Source organism: Camelus bactrianus, chromosome 23, assembly GCF_048773025.1.
Source record: "Camelus bactrianus isolate YW-2024 breed Bactrian camel chromosome 23, ASM4877302v1, whole genome shotgun sequence".
Taxonomy (NCBI): Eukaryota; Metazoa; Chordata; class Mammalia; order Artiodactyla; family Camelidae; genus Camelus; species Camelus bactrianus.
In genome coordinates, this window is record NC_133561.1 from 16,903,674 (window position 1) to 16,919,462 (window position 15,789).

The 15,789-nt window shown below is 53.2% G+C and overlaps 1 protein-coding gene and 1 non-coding gene across 4 annotated transcripts; both read right to left on the bottom strand.

Moving 5' to 3' along the window:
* Nucleotides 1-10,921: 10,921 nt before the first annotated feature.
* On the bottom strand, nt 10,922-10,995 carry TRNAV-AAC (transfer RNA valine (anticodon AAC)). Its single transcript has one exon. It is a non-coding gene; the product is annotated as a tRNA-Val (tRNA).
* Nucleotides 10,996-11,416: 421 nt separating this feature from the next.
* On the bottom strand, nt 11,417-15,474 carry PYCR2 (pyrroline-5-carboxylate reductase 2). 3 transcript variants are annotated; one of them, XM_010973872.3, is made up of 7 exons: nt 15,232-15,473; nt 14,860-14,930; nt 13,669-13,848; nt 13,408-13,572; nt 13,051-13,143; nt 12,702-12,865; nt 11,417-12,145 (listed from the first exon to the last, which is right to left on the bottom strand). In XM_010973872.3, the coding sequence occupies exons 1-7, from the start codon at nt 15,296-15,298 to the stop codon at nt 11,980-11,982; spliced, it is 906 nt and encodes a 301-aa protein (XP_010972174.1). In that variant the 5' UTR covers nt 15,299-15,473; the 3' UTR covers nt 11,417-11,979. The 3 variants fall into 3 exon arrangements, with proteins under 3 accessions (XP_010972174.1, XP_010972166.1, XP_010972181.1); XM_010973864.3 differs by having other exon boundaries at nt 13,351-13,572; nt 15,232-15,472; XM_010973879.3 differs by lacking the exon at nt 13,669-13,848 and having other exon boundaries at nt 13,351-13,572; nt 15,232-15,474.
* Between the last annotated feature and the right edge of the window lie 315 nt (nt 15,475-15,789).

Consider the following 15,789-nt stretch of genomic DNA (forward strand, 5'->3'; position numbering starts at 1 on the left):
GTTATCTTCTTCATCCGTTTAACTGTTTATTGACTGCTTCTGCATCAGAATTCCACGAGTTTATGACTTTATCTAGCCCGTTTCAGTGAACATGTGTCCCTGTGCCGAGAACAATGTCCAGCCCTCATGGTGGTACTTTGTCGATATTTTTTAAAGGAATAAGTTAATTAAAAAGTGGGAGTTTTAGCTGTGCAAGCTTTGTGAACATCTCTGGATTTCAATGTCTTTGTAAAATGAGGGAGGTAAACTAGACTTTCCTTCCAGCTCCAAAATGGGGAATGAGTAGAGGGGTGGATTGAGCTTCTCCCTGCACAAATCGCCACCAGTGTAAGATGCTGTCAGACCCCTGCCAAGGAGGACCCCCCAGGACCAGGGAGGGCTGACCGCTTCCCAGCTCCGGGCCTCCTGATCAGCAGCCCTCTGAGCGCCCGGCCCATGCCTGTGGGCAGGACCATTCCTTGGCATCATGCCCCAGTGCTGATGGGGAAGTTTCTGCACCTGTCCAGGGCTCAGTTCCAGCAAGGAACAGGGTTCTGGCTCCACCCAGTGGCCCCAGTTGGTTCTGTGCTGCAGGGCTGACCCAGCACCTGCAGAGTGTGTCTTGGTGAGGAGGTAGGCTTGACTTCATCTCCTCAGGAAAATAAGTTTTTAGTGTTCAGTCTACTCAGGCCCAGGAGGGGCTCTGGCCACCCAGGAACTCCCAGAGGGCCTTGCACCCCCAGGCATCTTCTGACTGGAGGGCAGCCTGTGTCTTTTGTATGGGAGGCAGCATCAGGGACCAGGCCTGCTCAGCCCCAGGACAGCAGGTCCTGCTGAAACCAGCCTGTGCCAGAGCCTCCGAGAGCTCCCAGGGGCCGAGGTGCTGGCAAGCTGGGGACGGGGCGAGGCAGGCAGATTCAGCCCACATAGAGCCTGTGGTGGGAGTCTGGAGACCTGCCTTTGACCTGGCTCTGTCACTAGCTCGTCACACAGACACTTCAGCACTCTGGGCCTGAGGAGTAGGTCTCCTGCAATTTTAAAAACAAGACTCTGTTCCCATCCTTTGGGGCAAGACAGCTGCACTGGGCACAGAGAAAGGAGGAAGACTGAGCTACTGTGTAGGGAGAGCTGGGAGGAAGGCCTTTCCCACCCGAATTCAAGGCCGCCTCCTCCTGCACTTCCCTGGACCCCACGGCACAGACCAGGCAGGGAAGGAATAAGGACACGCGGGTAGGGAGTGTGGGGGCAAGTGAGGGGTCAGTCTGAGAAGTCAAGGGCAAGTCCAGTGGCCACACCCAGGAACCTGCTGGAGGTCAGGAGTGCAGCCCTTGGCAGTGGGAGGTAACAGCAGGCAGCAGGAGAGGAGAGCTGACCAGGAGCTTTCCTGGAAAGACAAGGGCTGGGCTGAGCACAGGGGCCAGGGGCAAACTCTGGGAAATAACACAAGGCTGCAGGTGGGGGAGAAGGAGGAAGCCCTTCTGGGACAGAAAAGAACTGTCAGAGAAGCAGGAGACGGCCCCCACGCCACCACCTCCACTCCTCTCCGGAGAGCCACAGGCTGGTGCTGGAGCCGTGGGGAGGGAGGCAAGGAGAACACTTTCATCATTACAATAAAAGATGAAAACCAAGACGTGAAGAGAGGCAGGGAAACTGCAAAGCTGTACACGTGAAGAGCTGCTCAGGTTCACAGACTTTTAGTGCTGGAGGGGAAGGAGAGGAGGCATAGGTCCAACTCCTCGTCTCACAGACGGGGAAACCCAGGCCAGCAAGGCTGCCCCCCTTGTTGATGGTGGTGCCAGGCTGGAGTCACACGTCCAGGTCACAGGATCCCCCACATCTCCAAGCTCCATGCCCCACTGAGCCCCTCACCCCAACATGTTCCACTCAGGGGGCCCGCAAGGCTCTCCTTTGGGAGAACAAAAATCAAATTAAAAAGCTGACTATTTCTGGCTCAGCCTGGGAGGGTCTGCTGCCTTGGCTCTAATTAAAAATGGAATAACATGTGAAGCGAGGAAGGGAGCTGGTCCCCAGGGCTGCTGTGGGACCAGCCTGTCCTCTCCCACACAGGGCTTCAGCTCCAGCCCAGGGCCTCCTGACATTGGGTGGAGGCTGTGCAGGAAGTTGGAGGCCGCACCTTGAACCAAAGCCCCAGGTTGCTGTGCCGGAAGGCGGGAACATACCCAGTGACTGTGGGCCAGCATTGACAAAGATAGGCCTGGGCCTGGCCTTCCTGACTTAAACTCAAACCAAGGGGGAGTGGACACAGCACTGGCCTGTGAGCTGTGTGACCTCGGGCAGCCCAGGACCCTCTCTGGACAATGAGGGATTTGACCTGTGTGATCTTCATGTCCCTCCGGAGACTGGTTCTAGACCATAATGTCTCCTCTAGTTAGCAGTCATCCAAGATGTGTCTCTGCTTTATTTCGACTCCATTTTTACTGCTGCTATTTTCCATTAGAAGACTGTGAGTTCAGTGTTGGCAGCAATTGAATAAAACAGAAGCAATCTGTGTGTGTGTGTGTGTGTGTGCATGTGTGTATGTGCATGTGTATGTGTGCGCATGTGTATGTGTGTGCATGTGTGTGTGTTCATGTGTGTGTGCACGCATGCGCCATCTTCTCCTTGACCACAAGCTGACCAAGGGCAGAACCTCAGGCTCTGTAATCGCAGGATGACCACAGAGCAGCTCACGATGGTCCTGGGAAATGTTCCGTTTGCATTTTAGTAGGAACGCTGAGTGCTCCTGCCAGGTACCCCCTGAGGCCCCAGAATGTGTCCAATATAACAGGGCCAGGGTCCCTTGGTCTCTGCATGGGAGCAGCTACAGCCAGTTTCCAGACAGGGGGAAGAAAAGAAACAAAACTGGCCCCCTCAGAGATGGCTCACACATGTGGGTCAGGCTGGTGTTCTGCGTCCTGCGGTCAGTGGTACTCAGGACCACCTTTGTCACTGGGTGGGGCTGGGCCTGAAGCCGACCCAATGTACTAATGGGAAAGGACACACCTGAGAGAGTCTGCTTCCCTGTGGCCTGGCTTTCCAGCTGCTCACCCAGCAGGGGGGTGGTCAGTGCAGCAGGAACCCCCGCCCCGCAGCTCCGGGGAGCAGCCTTCACCCCCTCTGATGAAGACACCAGAGCCCCCACTGACCTTTGTCAGAAGCGGGTCTGATTGATGCTTTTGCAGTTGGAGGTGGCCACTCTAGCCACATTCTTCTCCTCCTGAGAATCCTCCCATGTCTCAAAGTCCTGGGTTCAGAAACACGGTCCTGGTCCCCCTGGTCCTCTCTCCCTGGATCACCCAGGGGCCTCCATCATTTGCCAGCCTCAGGGCTTCTACTCCACCCTTGCTTGTCCTACGAGCTCCAGCGCACTCCCAGGACACCCCTATCACCCCCTCCTGCCTCCCAGGCTCTCTCCGGTCCTTCTCCCCTCTGCCCTTGAATCTTCATGATTCCCAGACTCTGCTCATTCGGGGCTGAATCGTGTGCCCCCCATCACACGTTGACGCTCTAACCCTCCCTTATACCTCAGAAGGTGGCTATTTGGAGACAGGGCCTTTAAACAGAAAATTAAGGTAAAATGAGGCCATTAGGCTGGGCTGGTGTCCTTCTAAGGAGAGAAAGTAGGACACAGACATGGGGAAGACCATGCGAGGGAGGACGCAGCGAGAAGGCAGCCATCTGCAAGCCAGGGAGAGAGGCCCCGGAAGAAACCCCGACCCTGCCGACACCTGGATCTTGGGCCTCCAGCCTCCAGAATTAAGAGACGATAAATGTCTGTTGCTTAAGTCCCCCGGTCTGTGGTTTTGTGTTCTAGCGGCCCCAGCGAGCTGGTACTCTGCTCTCTGTGGAACACAGATCCCCACAAAGCTCAAATTCTACTCAGCTCTAACTGGTGCTGCTGGGTCGCAGGTACACATCTTGTTCTCCAGGCTCCTCTGAGGCTGCTCCTCAGGGGTCCCAACTGCACCCCACTTCACCCCCAGTGGAACTCCAACAGCAGAGCAGGGGGGAGCGCAGGCTCTGGCCTCCACCATGGCTCCCCGCCGCCGAGGGCCGGGGGGGCGAATGGATGAGCCTCCATTTCCTCTTTGTAAAAGTGGGGATTAAAATTCCCTTGCAACAGGGTTGCCTGCGAGGATTCAGGAAGGCTGCGTGAAGGGCCCAGCCCTGGGCTTGACCTCTACTTGGACTTAATGAGAGGCAGCTGTTATTTTTATTATTTCTCTCAAACCTGATCATCCAGTATTTCCCAGGTCAGCTCCTGGAGCCACCAAGCTGGAAGCCTTGGCGGGGCCTCCACACCTGCTTCTCCCCCACCGGCCCCCTCCTGGATCTGATTGCTGTTTGCTTCTTTCGCTCCACAATCCTCATCCGGCACCTACTAAACCACAGCCATTGTGCTCTGTGGAGTGAATGAAGCCTTGGGCGGAAGGAGCTTCAGTTTATCAGCATGTTAATTTAACAAACTGATTTGTAAACAATCCATTATGAAGGAGGGGGACCGGGACCTGTTGGGGGAAGGGGAGGAGGTTCCTTAAGCCAGTGGATCACCCTCTTCAACAAGCTACCAGACAAGTTACTGTTTACCGAGGCTTCCAGAGTTTCCTTTCTTTATCAAAAATAGACCTGATCCCTCCCTGCTTAAACCCCCCGTGGCTGCACCTGCCTTCAGTCTGCCGAGCCTGGCGTCTCCACGGTGCAGCCTCACCTGCCTCCCACCTATCGCCCAGCCCCCCTCCCCCAGCTCAGCTCCCCTCACTCCTGCAGGTGAGAGACTTGACTGACACTGGGCCTCGGTTCTGCCACCAGACCTGGGCACAAGCAGTGCCCATTGCCTGGGTGTCAGTCCTTCATCCAGCTTGGCTCTTGTCATCTCTTTCTATCTGGAAACCTCCCTGTATCTTTCAAGACCCACCTCCAGCATCACTACCTGTGCAAATCTTCCTGAACACCTCCTCTCTGCTCCCAGGGCTCTTCAGTGCCTCATCAAAGCACTTATCACCTTGGAGTATGGAGTTTGCAGCGATTTCTTCCATACCTAGTTTCCCTCCCAGATCAGGAGCCCCATCAGAGGAGGAAGAGGTCAGGTCTGGTTACTACATTTGCTGCTCCAGCGCCCTCTACAGAGCGGTGCTCCACAGGTGCAGATTGAATAAACGACTGGCTGAATAAAGGCATGTGAGTCAGATCGAGCCAGGTGCCTCTTACACCTCATCCCAGTTAATCCTCGCACAGCTGAGGAAGTACAAGGTTACAGGAAAGCCAGCTTCTCTCTCCACCCTGAATGTCTCAGGATACTGACACCAAACCACGGAGGGTCCTGGTACCTGAATATTCTGCATTTCATGAGTCCATAATGAGATCTGACTGAACACGTATTGACTGGTAATCATGCAGGTATTCTCTGATCTTCATCTTCCTTCTGGCCCATCTTCTTAGATACCTGGGAATGTTGGCTGTGGCCACAGTTGGCTCAATTCAAATTAACAACCATTTGTCGAGCTCCCAGGGCAATGCTGCGCAGTGGCTCCCCCACTGGCTGAGGCTTGGAATCTCTTATTCCGATGTTTCAGTGGGAGATGGGGGTCTGCCACATTTAGAGGAGCAAAAAAGACAAGCAGAAGCCATTGCTAGTGGAGGAAGTGGGGTGAGCAAAACCAGTGGGGGGCATATGGATAAGGGTAGATCTGGGGTCCAGATTTTGGAGAGTCAAGGGTAAAAAGATTGGAAATGGAAATCAATAAAAGCTAGTTTCCTCTGCATGTCCCTTAGTTAAAAAGGCAGACAACCAACGGTTTGAGAACCAGGTCTGGAGCCAGCGGTGCCCAAGGAACAGGGATCATGGGCACACCCAGACCAGACACCAAGCCCAGCTCTTTGTCTCATTTAATCCTCATCTCAACCCTTCAAGGTGGGGACTGTTATCATCCTTAGGTGGCAGATAAGTTCCTGGTGGGTACACAACCTGCCCAAGGTCACATGGCCACTGAGTGACTCTCAAGGCTTCTTTTTTTCTCCCTGGTTTTATTGAGATAGAATTGACAACAGCACTGGATAAGTTTAAGGTGTACAACATAATGATTTGACTGGCACACATCATGAAATGATTACCACAATAAGTTTAGTAAACATCCATCACTCATATAGTTATACTTACTTGCTCAAGGCTTCTTCTTGAGCAAGACTGGTGTGCATTAATTGAGATGACCTATGAGCCTGGACACAGGGGCACTCGAGAAGGCTCATCTCCCTCAGCCGCGGACGCCTAGGGGAGGGACCCAGGTGTGGGCAGCCAAGTGTCCTGCCTTTCCCATCAGGGATGAGGATGCTGAGCAGAAGAGGGCAAAGGTTGCTCAGCAGAAGAAAATTCAAGTGCTTCCCTCTGCAACCAACACTAAGCTGCTTTGTTCTGTGAATACATGAAATTACCTGCTGCAGCTGGCCCGCGGGGCACGGAGCTGGGTCTGTGTGTCTGTGTGGATTTCTCCCCAGCGGATAGGCCATCCGGGTTTTTCAGCAGGAAATCAGGTGGCCTGGGTGCTCAGTGGCTAGTGCCTGGCGCCCTCTAGTGGCGCAGGGGAGCGTTTCCTCTGCAGCTGGGCCATCGGGCCAGGGCAACCAAGACAAGATTTCCTCCAGGGCCTAGTGGTGTAAAGCCACCTACTATACCTGAGAGCCTGACTGGGAAATGAGTGGGGGAAATTGGAAAGAGGATCTGGAATCCAAAAACTGGTGTCTAGACCCAGCTCCCCCAGTTGCCTTAGCTCCTCCATGTGAGATGGGGGTGCCCACACCCCCCACCTGCCTCCCAAGATCTTCTGAGAATCCCATTGGATGTGATGGGTGACAGCACCTTGCCAGCTCACAGCACCACTAGTGAGCAAAGTACTGTGTCCACAGGAATAACTAACAGAGTAAGGCCCAGGATGCTAAGGACCAGTGAAAGGCTGGGAGTAAGGGAAGGAGCTGGGCCAAAGGGTGGAGGAGAGCGGAGACATCCCCAGTAGTAGGGACGGTGTGAGCAAGACCGTGGAGGGCAGGGGTTCAGCAGAGACAGACACATGTGTTTAGGGCGAAAGGAGCCTTTTTGGGGAGATGTGGGCAGTGGCGTTGTAAAAGGAAGTCAGTAAGTGCTAATTTCTCATTACTTTCTCTTAATTCAAAAGGCAGATAGGAATGAATTGTATTTGTTTTCACACTAAAACGAAAAAATTAAAATGTCTACTTCTCTGAGTAGGTTTCCCAGTGGCTTGGGACCCACAAAACAGGGTCCCCACCCCCCACTTAAGGCTGTAATGAGGCCCTGCTGATCCCACCTGTGTTCCAGTTTCCCTTCCCAGGCACCTACCAGGGGCCCTACACATTATCCCATGCCTGCATCCCCTCCCCCAGCCTAGTTTTCTGGTTGCTCCCTGTGTTCTGGGAGGAGGGCCCCTCGGTGAGGGCAGGGAGGGCAGCCGTGCCCACCTGAGGCAGGGCACTTCAGTGCTTCCCCAAAAGGGTCTCATTTTTTAGCACCCAGGCCTTTCCCTTCCCTGGCTGTGTTCCTCATATCACCAAACCTCAGCGTTCCCATCAATAAAATGGGGAAGTAATAACTACATCATAACTATTCAACTCAAGATTAAAGGAGATTATGTATTTTGCACAAGAAACACTGTGCCTGACACTTAGGAAGAAAACATGGATAGTTTATTAGGGAAGTTTCTGTTTTAGGGTGTAAATGAGAAGCTGGTTGTCAAGGAATGTCAGTTGGGCTTCTCATCTCAGAAAAGAGGAAACCCTGCAGCGTGGGGTTGCAGATAAGAGGCGGGTAGAGCGTTGGGGAGGGAAGCAGAGGCACCACTGGGTCAAGGGAATGGTGTCATCCGCCGAGGTGCCACCAGGTGGCGCTGTGAGTCATACTTCACTAAGGCTTGACCCAAAGCAGCCACGACCGTGGGAGAAGCACCAGCAATGACTGTTATTTTTCCACTTTAACGAAATAATAACAAATTGAAACCAAAACAGATGAATGACTTGCCTAAAGTCATCTGACCATTGAAGATTAGAACCCAGGCCTTTGTTCTTTCTGTTACCAGAAACTTATTAACCAAGCTGGCAGAAGGAAAAGGATCTTTACTGGGATACAACAGAGAACATACTACAAATGAAATTCCAATTTAATATTTCCATCTTGTAATTCAGGGTGGAGCAGTGACTGAGAGGTGCAGACATGTCTCAGCCTCTCCAGGTCACCTACTACTGAAGTACCTCGATGGACAGGAAAAGTCTAATGTCTAACCCAGTCTCGAGTTACTGCTCCAGCCCTAATGCATTTTGTTTTTATTTTCAAGGAGGAGAGAACATTTATTCATATAACCCCTCCTAAAATGGAAAAATATTATGAAATTGATTTCCATCCCAACCCCTTTTTACCTAAACATCCCTGAGGTGCTTCCCTCTTACCTAAAGAAGCCAAAGCTATATGAAAGGGCAGATGCCTTTGAGGTATCCACAGACTGAAGAAGATCTCAGGCAGCCCTGGGGGAGGGACAGGTTGCACTAACAGAGGTGCCCCCGGGACAGTGTAGCCAGGAATTCACGAAGTGTTTCCCATATCCCAGCCAATCAAGCACGAGCTCAGCATCTTAAAAGTTCTCAGTAAATGCTGACTGAATAAAAGAAAGTTGGAACCCAACAAACAGTGGATAACCAGGTCCAAAGACAGGCTAGGAACTGCGCGGGGCTTTCATCCCCAGTAAATCAGAGGCCTCCCAAGGCACAGCAAGAAACAGCCCAAACTGACACTTAAGCAGAAGCGTTGTCATTCATTCATTCATTCATTCATGCCTGCATGCATTCATTCAGCTGAGTTTATTGGGTGTCAAGCACTAGGACGGTGGGGGAGACAGACAGGTAAACAGATGATTATCACACGACCTGGTAAGTGTCATTGAGGGGACAACACAGGTTCCACAGGAGCCGGGCTCCAGCCCACCCCATGGGCTAGTAACTCAGATGGTGGGCTTAGTGGGAAAAGACTGGGGCCCAGAGGACCCACCTTTGCCGAGGAAAACACACTCAAGCCGAGTGTTCCAGAGTGACAGGGCGCTCCAGCCCTGACTGTCCACCTTGGGGTGATGTATCCTGCCGGAGTACTGCATGGCCAGGACTGCCTGGCAGCTCCCTAAAGGTTTAGAAGACATATTTGGTGACTAGGTAACACCTTTATATGATTCCTAAATCAGTACAGTACAAAAGGTTTATAATGAGACATCTTACTCCTGCCCCATCCCCATCTGCCTCATTCCCTCTACCCCCACCAGTACCCCTTTTCCTGGTGTCATGTATCCTAGTTTCTTCATCCAATTTCATATTTCCCCCTTTTCTTATATACTATCCACTCGCCTGGACCTTGAAAAGAGGTGCATTTTGTTTTCAAAACACTACTGATTTCACATAGTCATGATATCCATTCTGCCTAGGTTTATTGGTAAAATTAAAGCACCGGTTAAGTCTAAGTATTCCATTAGTTACTCAGAAAGTCTTGTCTACACCACCCTGAACGGTGAGGGAAGCGCAGTCAGCTCTCTAGTGTCCCTCTCCAGCGTGTTGCTTAGTAACAGTCACCTGGGGACAAGGATGAAGGAGGATGTGTTTATTTCCCACAGGGCCTGCCAGTGGGGAGCAGTAGAAACACCTTTTAATCTTTAACTATGGACACCATGCCTGCTTACTGCAATCAACAATCTAAGGTAAAATAAACAGGACAAAATCAAGTGAGAAGTCAACCTCAAGCCCACTTCCCCAAAGTAATTATTGATAACATTTGGGCCAGAGGTTTGTGCCCTTGTTTCACAAGAGGGAAAACTGGGGCAACAGATAAGGAAGTGTTTGGGGGCTCCTGAGAGAAGTCAGTTATGAAATGGGGGTGGCTGCCCACAGAGTCCAGACAGGGGAGGTGGGAGTGAGCTGGGGGGAGGGGGGGCAGAGGGGTGATTGGCAGCCTTCCTCACTCTTCGTGCTGCCTTTTCCTTTGCCTTCTCGTGTTTTCCACTTCTCTTCTCTGGGTCCACATCTGTGCTCGGCCCTTGTGCCACTCAGAGCAAGGACAGAGTCTGACTGACTAGGGCACACCAGGCCTCGCAGGGCACTGGGCACAGAGGGAGCGGTCAGCACATAATGAAAAGGCCGTGCTAACTTCTGACACCTGCTCTTCCTCCTAAAAGGCTTGCAGGCCGCACTCAGGTACTTTCCTGGTGGCTCAGGCCACAGCCTCTAGAACCTACGTCCAGCGTCTCCACTGGGAGTTGTCAGCCCCTGGCTCTGACTACAGCTCCAGCTTCAGCGCCAGGCAGCCCTGGGAGAAAGCAGGCAGCGGGGGGCAGGCCTGAGGCCCCGCAGGAGGGTGCCCAGAACTGCTTTCCAAGGGATGGCCCTCTGCTTCCGCTCCCAGGTGGGCTGGGGCCGCAGCCACCTTTGGTGAAATCTAGCCCTGACAGCAAAGGGCAGGGTTCCTTAGCAGGTGAGGACTCACCTGAGCCAGGTGGACCCCACACACCCAAGGCAGGAGCCAGGGCCTGGAGGAGAGTAAGTCCTCAGTAAATGTAGGTTGGTGGACTTAGGCCCGGGAAGGGGATGGCATGGCCGCAGGGTGTCTCCTGTCACCTCGGACAGCTTGCCAGCAGGCTTAGTGCAGAAAGGACAGAATTTGGTATCAGAAAGGACAAATTTGGTGGACTTGAGTCCTGGCACTACTTCCTTGCTAATTAAACTTGGGCAACTTGTTTCATTTTTTTTTTCAAAGCTTTATGAAGTATAATTTACGTATAAAATTTACTTACTTGAAGTATATTAATTCAATGATTATCAATACACAGAGCTGTGCAACCATAACCACAGTCTTATTTTATCATTTTATTTTGTGGTGGTAGCTAATTTTATTTATTTATTTATTTAATAGAGGTACTGGGGATTGAACCCAGGACCTCATGCATGTTAAGCATGTGCTCTACCACTTGAGCTATACCCTCCTCTCCCACCAATCTTATTTTAAATTTCATTGCTCCAAAAGAAACCCCACGCTCATCCCATTCCCACCCCAGCCCTAGGCAGCTACTCTCTACAGATCTGTATTTTCTAGACATTTCATACAACCCGTGGCCTTTTCCTATTGGCTTCTTTCACTTAACATCCACCCCCGACCCAGGCCACTAGGCCCTTCTCTGCCATGAGCGGGACCCATCCTAGAACACAATCTGCTGACCCTGACCCTGACCCTGGGAGCCAGGCTGGAGCAGAGTATCATTACAGCTCTCAGGGCCTGGCCCGTTCTTTCTTTTCATCCCTACTTCTTGCCTTTAGGCAGTGCTCTCCTGCAGATGCCAGGAACACCTGGCAAAGGCCTTGAGTTCTCTGGAATGATGACCTAAAATTAGGCATATGAAAAGCACGGTAATAAAAAATAAAATTTTATTAAAGCAGCTAAACTCAGTAGCATTGAATAACACTTTTCCAGTGGTACACCTATAAAGCAAGAGTTGACTATAACATAGTCTAATATGTGCATTTCTGATTAATTGTGATAATTCTAAGTCACTCACTTCTTTTCCATTCATCAACTGGAAAGAGAAAGCCCTTGTCATGTTTTGTACCTCTCATCTCCTTGACTCAGCATCAAACTGACACTGCCTTGGGCTCCGGCTGGAAGACTCCAATGGAAGGGGTCATCAGCTGAAGGTCTCCAGACCTTCCTACCAAGCTGGGGCTCTGACTGGGGTCCCAGACTCTCTCTCTTCCAACCATATGAGATGTGCAAGGTTGCATCTGGTTTCCAGCATCAGCTACCCCTTCAGAGCATCTTCCAACATGAGATGGAAGGGGGAACTAGAGCTGTGTGGTCGGAACAGATCTAAGAAGGTCCTTATCACAAGGATCTGAAGATTGAGCCTGCCCTTGCCCTGCACAGCCGCCTCGGTCGAGGGCTCTGGTCAGAGAGGAGGGCAGACAGAGGCTGCCTTAGTCCTTCTTGCCTCCTGGTGCCGGGCTTCTTGTGAGGAGCTTCCCTGGGCTGGAGGGGGCCAGCGTGGACACCGTGGGGGATTCCAGCTTCACTCTGTCCAGGAGAGTCTTCTTGAGGGCAGCTGGGGAGATCTTTTCTTGGTCAGCCATGGACTGCAGCTCTCTGCAGACAAAGCCCCAAGGGGTTGAAGGAGGAGCCAGAGCTTCACGAGGCTTCCCCATTCACATAACCCCCTACTCTTGTTGACTTGATACCACCCACAACTAGAACTCCCAACCAAACACCGCCCCTAGCTTCTCAGAAGTGCTATTTAAGTAAATATAAGTTACTACATAGATACAGAGCTTCAAGTGGTACCTGTGATCATATGGGGACAGTGTGGAAAACCACAGGATTGAGGGTCAAAGACTTTAAGTCAAATCCCGTCTCCATCACTTATTAGCTGTTTTATCTTGGAAAAATTGTATCTCTGAGCCTCAACTTCCTCATCTGTAAGTCAAAGCTAATCCCAGCTATGAGAACTGTGGTGAGAATTAAATGAAGTAAGTAAGGCCTGCAAACCCTTAGTTAACAAAGTCTAATAAATCGTGGTTATTAACAGAGCACAGACTCCGCACTGCTAACGGGACCAAAGATGGCAGATTCCACCAAGACAGTGTGCAGCCCAGACTGGGGATGGCTGCGAGTAGAGGGCCTGGGTGGAGAAGGAGAGACTCACCGTGTTCGGATGCAAGAAGCCTCAACTGCATTGATGAGCAGGGAGCGGAAGCCCCCACTCTCTAGGAAGTGCAGGGCATGGATGGTGGCCCCCCCAGGGGAGCAGACATTGTCCTTGAGCTGGCCTGGATGCTGCTCTGAGTCCAGCAGCATCTTGGCAGCCCCCTAGGGCAAAAAGGGAGTATTAGAGGAGAAAACTGCTGGTGCTCCTTGAGATGAGCTTCTCCACACCCATGCCCCTCACCAACCCCCATTCCAGCTTTCCAACCAAGCTCTGCCCCAGCTCAGCAATCCCTAAGAACTGCCATCCCCACACCACGGTCCAGAACACGCAGGGGGAAGATACTGACCAGCAAGGCCTGCGCACCCAGTCGGACAGCCAGGCGCCGCGGTAGGCCCATCTTCACCCCACCATCAGCCAACGCGTCCAGGGCCATGAATGCCTGTGGAGACACTCGCTGAGTCCCTGTGCAGCAGGCGCTTGGGGGCATGCCCTAGGGTCTACTTTTCCTGATGATTAAAACTAGCTTCAAGGATCAACCTCCTCCACCAGCCAGCCTTGCTCAAGACACCCCAGCCCAAGCCTGCCTGCCAATCCATCTTGTGCCCCTGGGTCCCCAGAAGGCTGAGTAAGTATGTGAGGGCCTCACATAGGCAGGCCCGCTGCCACTAAGCCCCGTGACGGCATCTATCAGGTCCTCCTCCACCTCAGTGCAGAAGCCCACGCTGCTCATGAGCTGCTCCAGGAGCTGCCCGTCCTCCACCAGGGCATGGGTGCCTGTGGCGTACACCGTGGCGCCCTCCCGCACCACTACAGGCGTGTTGGTCATGCAGCGGATGACCTTAGGGGCCGGCTGGAACGCCATCAGCTTCTGGGGGAAGGCAGAGAACCGAGTGAGTTGCCAGAGCACCACTCCCACCAGCACCCACCCCTCCCTTCACAGAGGGGCGCCAGGGCTGATGGGCACCTTCTCCACAGAGCTGATGGTGACACCGGCTGCACAGGAGACCACAATGTGCCTGGCCTGGACGTCGGCCCCAATCTCATCCAGGATGAAGGGGATAATGTGTGGCTTCACGGCCAGGAACAAGACATCGCTGTGCCTCACTGTCTCCTTGTTGCTTCGGGTCAGGTTTACACCCATCTTCTGCAGGAAGAGACTGCCGGGCTCACAGTGTGGGGCAGCCTCTCTAGGCCGGGGCACCCCCAAGGAGCAGCTGAACTCCTGCCAAGCCCACTCTGCCAGCTGCAGCTTGGAATTCCTAGCCCTATCCCCTCAGGGCCTGCCCCAACCCCAATGGCACAAAGTTTTCCAATGTTGCTACTGGGCAAATGAGCACAGGTGCTAGGAATGGACAAGCTTCTCCATGGCAACCAGGAAATGGCTGTCCCCCATTGACACCACATCTCTGGCACCCCAGGCATCCCTATGCTGGGTGAGAAGGCTCCACAGCTGGAGAGTGGCACAAGCAAGGGAAAGGTGACATGCTAGTGCCCAATGATCAGAAGCAGGGCCCTATCCCAACCCCAGGAACTTGTCCGTCAGACTGCATGGTCTCTGTGTGGTCCAGGGGTGGGCTGGAGGACACCCACCCTCTAGGACTCCCAACTGAAAAGCCAGGCCCTCCAGTGCCAGTAACATCAGCAATCCTAGACACAGACAGTGCCTGGTACCTGCCTCATTAGACATCCTTTCCCACATTGCCCAGGTTTTGGGTGAAAACTGGGGATGTGCTTTTCGTACAGAGAAGAACTAATTTGCCAGGTTCTTTCCGAACACACTTGTTTATGCTCAGCGAAGTGCCTACTGTGGTCTCCGTTTACAAACAAGGAAACTGATGCTCAGAGTAGCCAAATACCTTAAGGTCACTTAGTTAATGAAGAAGAGCCAATATTTTATTGGGTACCTACTATGTGCCAGGTTCTTTCCACACATAAAACCTCAGCAAACCTAACCAGCCCAGTGTCTGGATATGAACCCTAGTCTGTCTGCCAGGGTGCTCCCGCCACCCTGAGCTGCCCCAGGGAAGGTGCAGGATTGTGATGCTCCTGGTGGGACGTCAGCGCCAGCCATGGACCAATACAGGGGCTCAGCTTATCCGGCCATCCTTCTCGTAAGCCTCCACCCTCTTCTCCACATCCCCGCTGCCCCACCTACCCTGAGCGCGGACACCGTGGGCAGGTCCATTTCCGGGGAGCTGGCTATTATCTTGTGAGCCGACAGGATGCCTGCAGAAGACAGGGCTTTTCAGCTGGGGATCATGGCCCACCCGTTTCCCCCGCTTTCCCTGGGAAAGTAGAATCAAAATCCACGACGCTCTGACCGTTGGGGAGACGGTTGCTAATGTCTCCCTTCCCTTCAATCCCTTACGCGAGCGTAATATTCTCTTGCTGCTTAAGAGGAGCCTCTTCTCCCCCAGCAGGCGCAAATTCCCCTTTCTTCATTCATTCACGTCAATGGTGTTGAGGGTAGTTCGAAGGCGAGGCTGGAGACCGTCCGCGCATCCGCCTCCCGCCTCCATGCGCTTACCCGCGGCTGTGAAGCCTCGCGCCAGGGCGCAGGCCAGCTGGCCAGCGCCGATAAAGCCCACGCTCATGGTCCCCAGCTCCGTGTCTGCCGGGCCGCCAAAGAAGTCCCTTCAGACGTGCCCTAAGAGAAAAGCGGAGAACGGTCGGCCCAGCAGCCACCCCGCCGCAGAGCCGGATTCCGGCAGTTTCTGACAGCTTCCGGGCCGGATCTCGCGACCCCTTCTCAATCACTCACCGACCGCGCCGCAACGCCCAACGTGCCCCGCCTCGCTACGGCGACCAATCCTTGGCCGGGACGGGGCAGTGCGCCCGCCTCCCGCAAACTGGATTGGCGGGCGGGACGTCGGTCGCGGCGCGCGAAGCTGGGATCTCTGCCTCGAGTGCGTCCCTGGGCCTGCGGGCCAGGGAGCTCTGCCCCGACTCCAGGGCGGAGGTTGCTATTTGCACCCACCTACGGCTCAGGGCTGATCTCTGGCGGAGGTCTGGGTAATATTATTTCTGGTGCTGGTCATCAGCCGCCCCTCGTGGGCAAAAGGAATTCTCCAGGTTGCCGATTTGA